The 5,908-nt window shown below is 51.0% G+C and overlaps 1 protein-coding gene across 1 annotated transcript; it reads left to right on the top strand.

The window, feature by feature from the left end:
* Positions 1–5,160: 5,160 nt before the first annotated feature.
* LOC136489202 (uncharacterized) lies at positions 5,161–5,640 on the top strand. Its single transcript, XM_066485908.1, has one exon. It carries the CDS (start codon positions 5,161–5,163, stop codon positions 5,638–5,640), a length of 480 nt encoding a protein of 159 aa, XP_066342005.1.
* Positions 5,641–5,908: the final 268 nt, after the last annotated feature.

Here is a 5,908-nt window from a genome sequence, read left to right as displayed (position 1 = left end):
TCCCCAAGTGGTGCAGCGATGTTACAGGTGGATTGGAAACTCCGACAGCAGGGAAAATAACGATCCTCCTCCCATGCAATGTCATCGAAGTGGCGGTCACGATTGACCACCAACGCCTGTCGAGCAGCATCTTGAATGGCGGCTGCACGTGCGAGCCATGCAGTGATAGCATGATGGATGTAGTGCACCCGACTCCCTTCGCGGATGTACACATCTATCTCCCAGAAGCCGGTGTAGTCGAGGTGGGTCCAATGCTCCATCCAGTACAGCACGGTGCACCTGGTGTGGTAGCAAAACGTACAAGGGAGAGAAGCTTTGGGTGGTAGTAGGCATCACCCTACAAATCATAGTGGATCTCCATGGTCCACCCCTTAGCTAGTAGTGCGGCATAGTAGTCATCACCATCATCTCCACCGTCTCCTCCATCTCTATCACCATCATCACCATCATCTCCACTGTCATCACCATCATCTCCACCATCTCCATCATCACCACCATCATTACCCCCATCATCGGAATCAGAGTTGTCAGAAGCATCACCATCCTCAGGATCACCAGCTCCATCCTGACCCCCCTATTCATCTTCCTCCATGGGCTCCACCTCAGATTCTTCTATCTCCATAGGCTCCTCATACATGGGCCCCTCTTCAGTCTCCTCATCCATAGTTTCATCATCCAACATGTCCTCCAGAGGTTCCTCTATGGGCACCTCCACAGGCAGTTCCTCCTAGGGCTCCTCTGCCATGTTCCTCAATGCCTCAACTAGGTGTGGAGGAATGCGCTTGCCAAGAATGAACCTAGTCCTCCTTGTTGGCATTACAATGGTACACTTGCGGGTTGTCAGCTTGGTGCGGGCCATCTATAAAAATGAAAAGGTTGAGAATTAGAATAAGATAATTTTTGCAATAGATAATAGACAGAATATAAGAAAAAAATTATAGTAAATTAGAAGTAACAAAATAAAGATAATGTGATCCTAAAGACATCCATTTCTAACTAGGTTGATCGTCCTACAGTCAGTTATAGCTCTGATACCAATTTGCCGCACCCAATTTTGCATAACAAAACTAAGTGCTCATATATGTGCGCTCAGGATGTCCAAACACACATATAATCTCAAATTGCAATAATATCAAAGTAAAGTACTTTATTACAACGCATATTTAATCACATAGTTATCATAAGTCTTGCTCACCGGCAACATTATTACATAGAGTAGAAGACTAAGCCCAAAACGCCACAGGGACTCCAACTAGGGGACATCACCCTAGTAATCCTGGACATCCTCTGGAAACTCTTCATATGCATTATCTATTACCCATCCAGGATTTTCATTGAATGTCAAACAAGTGTAAGTGTACCATGCTTACAAGTATATCCAATGCCGGGGTTTGCCAAGCCCACATCACCTCTACCTAGGAAGTGTGGCAGGGTTTCACTACGTAACCCTTCGCTAGTCGCACTAATAGGTCGTAGCTGCTAAGGTTTCAGCCATCTAGCCGTATGTGGCCCTCCTCTAGGGGTGGCACTCATGGTCGCAGCACGCTACACACCGTAGCAGGAAAAGAATCATACCAACTAGTGCCCCCTCTTGCCTTACGGAAAGCTACAAATGATCTAGTACAATCTAGTTAACAGGTTAAAGTCAGAGCCATTTGACACTTGGGGTTGTACGAAACCTCCTGGGTGGCTGCTTTAGGATTAAGTCCTTATGGAGAGGCTCCAGAGCACTCAACCAAGTACTCTAGCCCCCTAATTCTTGCTAAAAAGCTCCATTTTAACATATTGCATAATACCTTTAGTCATGTTTAACAAATATTTTATGTTGAGCATTGCAGCATCTATCCAAAATGCATCCCAAACCATAGGGACTGAAAAGAAATGATTTTGAACTAAGGTTGGACTGCGGGTTCATTTCTGGAAAACATAGGGGCTAAACTACAAAATACGCTTGGTTGATCGAGGGTTGACCGTGTTGCCGCTGGCTGGGCGCAATGTGGCATACACTGGCTGGCTCGGTGCACCACGTGTGCGGTGGGCGCAGTGAGCTAGTGCTGTGGACCGTGTCCATGGTCCAACCGGTGGACCGGTTATAAACCCCGAAGGGGTATGCGATCTTGGCCGCTGATCAAGGAATGGACGGCATAGAGGAAAGGGGGAACTTTCCCCTGGCCACACTGTTCCAGAGACGGCGGCGCCATTGACGTCGATGAGCCAACCACGGCGGCGGATGCCAGGGTTGTGGTTCTGGCCACCTCGATCCAAACCGAATGCATAGAAATGAAGAGCGGGACCATGCGAACTCAGTAGGGTACAAAACAAGGATGGGAAGCACGTCAAGACGACGGCTCCCACGGCGGCACCATGGCTAGGATGAACGGGAGCTCCCCTAAGCGGCACTCCAAGCTACTAAGCTCAAGGCCGATATGACGGGGAGGTCGATGGGCTCACCGTGGGTCCGAGGAAGATATTTGTGGAGTCCGAGAAGGCTCCGAAGGGTCTGGTCGACGGCAACGGTGAGCTGGAGAGAGAAACCACTGCCGGTGAGCTCGGGAATGCCAAACCATGACTAAATCACGAAGAAAAGGTACCTATGGTCGCGACGAGGCATGATGAAGCTCCTGAGTATGACCTTGTCGATGAGCGAGCACTGGAGCAGCGAATTAGGGGGCGGCGGTGCGAGCTCGGGTGGTGAGCGGAAAGAGAGGGAGGGGCTCGACAGTGGGTCTTATAGGCAAGTGGGGGCACGACAGATGGGGAAACAGGCGCGGCATCAATTGCACAGCATCAATGCTGGGATTTGAACGCCTGCCTTGGCTGGCTCAGGGGAGCGGCGGGCGACCATGGATGGCAAGTGCCATCATCGGACAGCGAAGAAGAAAGGGGAAGGGAGGGACTAACATGCAGATCCCATGATGCATTGAGTGGAGAGGGGGATCGGCAAGTGCACGGATGCAGGCTCGGAGTAGGCCTTTGCCTGGGCCGATGATGCGCCGAGCTAGGATGTGGTGCGCGTGCGCGCGTGTGGTGGAGAGACGGCGCTAGAGCGGGCCGCCGAGCAGGCCGCGCTACCAGGCCACGTGGTGAATTAGGAGGTGGGAAGGGAGGCGCGGGGCTGGGCCACCAATGGCCCTGGGCCAGAATGGGGTGCGGGTAAAGAAAAGAAAATAGAAACTTTTTCATTTTCTAGTTTTTACAAACTTGCTCCAAATTCAAACTAGATTTGAATTCAAAGCCACTCAACTCTAACACTACACTCAGACAAAAACCAAAATGCCTCAGCATGAATGCAGCAATCATGTTACTAAATCTTATAGTAAATTTTAATTTGCCAAAAATTATTATTTAACCTAGTTTAAAATGAATAAAAATTAATTAAATGCTCAAATTTAATTACTAAATTATAATAAATTTTTAGGGTGTTACATCCTGACCTTCGAGGTGGTGGACTTTCCGGGATCCTACCATGCCATCTTGGGGCGGCCATGTTACGCCAAGTTCATGGCGATCCCCAACTACACCTACCTCAAGCTAAAGATGTCGGGACCGAACGACGTCATCACCGTGGGTAGCACCTTTTCGCACGCCTACACGTGCGATCGCGAGCATTATGAGCTCACCACTGCCGTCATCAACTCCACCAAGCTCCCAGAGCTCGGGAATTCAGCGACTCCAGCAGTCCCCGACTGCAGTGAGCCGACCTCCTCAAGTGCCTTCCATCCAACCGAGGAAACCAAGGCGCTGGAGATCAACCCCACCGACCCGACCAAGACGGTTCGGGTCGGGACCAAGCTCCCGGCCAAATAGGAAAGCGAGCTCGCCAACTTCCTACGCGCAAATCATGATGTCTTCGCGTGGAAGCCTTCCGACATGCTGGGCATACCGAGAGAGGTCACCGAGCACACACTACGCGTCATCCCGGGCTCAAAGCCCGCCAAGCAACGCCTGCGTCGCTTTGACGATTAGAGGCGCAGGGCCATAGGCGAGGAAATCGCCAAACTTTTGGCAGTCAGATTCGTCAAAGAGGTATACCACTCCGACTGGCTAGCTAATCCTATTCTTGTGAAAAAGAAGAATGGGAAATGGAGAATGTGTGTTGATTATACTGGCCTCAACAAGGCATGTCCGAAGGACCATTTTCCTTTGCCACGCATAGACCAGATAGTCGACTCCACCTCAGGATGTGAAATCCTCTCTTTTCTAGATGCCTATTCAAGCTACCACCAGATCGTGATGAAAGAACCCGATTAGATCGAGACTTCTTTCATCACCCCGTATGGTTCATACTGTTACATAACCATGCCTTTCGGTCTAAAGAACGCTGGCACCACCTATCAATGGTGCATGCAGTGATGCTTCACCAACCAAATCGACCCGCCCAACCAACCTGACCAAGTCGAACGGCCAAAACCAACGATCGCCATTTATGTTGATGACATAGTGGTGAAAACAGCTCAAGCTAGAGACCTAATCGCAAACTTGGCCGCCACATTTGTGAACCTCCGAAGGTTCAGCGTTAAATTGAATCCTGAAAAATGTGTTTTTGGGGTTCCGAAGGGGAAGCTGCTCGGATACATCATGTTCGAGCATGGCATCGAAGCCAACCCCAAAAAAATCATGGCCATCTGCAACATGGGCCCTATACGCAACATCAAGGGCGTACAAAGACTCACTAGCTATCTGGACGCCCTGAGCCGGTTCATATCCCGACTAGGTGAACGGGGGATGCCTCTCTACAAACTTCTCAAGAAGACAGATGTATTCGTCTAGACAGAGGAGGCACAGCAGGCTTTAGAAAGCCTCAAAGCATCACTAACATCGGCCCCAATCCTCGTCGCTCCCGAACGGGGAGAATCCCACCTCCTCTACATCGCGGCAAGCAACCATGTTGTGAGTGCCGCCCTCATCGTCGAGAGGGAGGAGCCAAGACACCCCCTGAAGGTCCAATGACCGGTGTACTTTGTCGGTGAGGCACTCGCTGACTCCAAGGTTCACTACCCCTAGGTCTAGAAGCTTCTATATGCCGTTTTGATGGTGACACAGAAGCTCCTGCACTACTTCACTGATCACGAAGTCATCGTCGTCACTTCGTAACCACTGGGAGACATCGTCCACAACTATGATGCTGCGGGATGAATCTCCAAATGGGCTCTTGAGCTCATGGGCCACGACATCAGGTATATCCCTTGCACTGCTATTAAGTCTCAGGCTCTCGCCGACTTCATCGCCAAATGGACGGAAGTCCAGCTCTTGACCCCGGACGTCACCCACGAGTACTGGATGATGTACTTCGATGGGTCGGTCATGGCGCCTAGTTTGGGGGCTAGAGTGGTTCTGATCTCCCTAGATGGGAGCAGGCTCCGCTACGTGATCTGTCTCCATTTTTTAGCCTCAAACAATGCCACGGAGTACGAAGCCCTCATCAATGGACTACGCATCACCGTCGAGCTCAACGCCATGTGGCTGTATGTCCACGGCGACTCAGATTTGGTCATCGACCAAGTCATGAAGGAGTCCTCCTACAAGAGCCCTCTCATGGCAGCATACTGCCAGGAGGTGCGCAAGCTCGAGGACAAGTTTCGAGGGATCAAATTGCATCATGTCCCTGAAAGGACAATGATGCCGCCGACTTCCTCATGAAATTGGCTGCCAGGCGGGTTCCGTCTCTAGATCGGGTCTTCATCAACGATCTCCATGAGCCGTCTACCCACATTTTGGAGGATCCAACCTAAATGCACTCCAACACCAATATGGCACTCGGGGGCTCCGACCCCCCGACATGCCCCGACCCCGACCAAGTGCTCGGGGGCTCTGACCTTGGCGCCTCCATGGCAACGTCCCCTGGCAACATCGTCGTGATGGCACTCGATCCGACCGACTAGAGAGAACCACTGCTCGCCTACCTCCT

Source organism: Miscanthus floridulus, chromosome 10 (assembly GCF_019320115.1).
Source record: "Miscanthus floridulus cultivar M001 chromosome 10, ASM1932011v1, whole genome shotgun sequence".
Classification (NCBI taxonomy): Eukaryota; Viridiplantae; Streptophyta; class Magnoliopsida; order Poales; family Poaceae; genus Miscanthus; species Miscanthus floridulus.
This window is presented reverse-complemented; position numbering and strand designations above follow the sequence as displayed.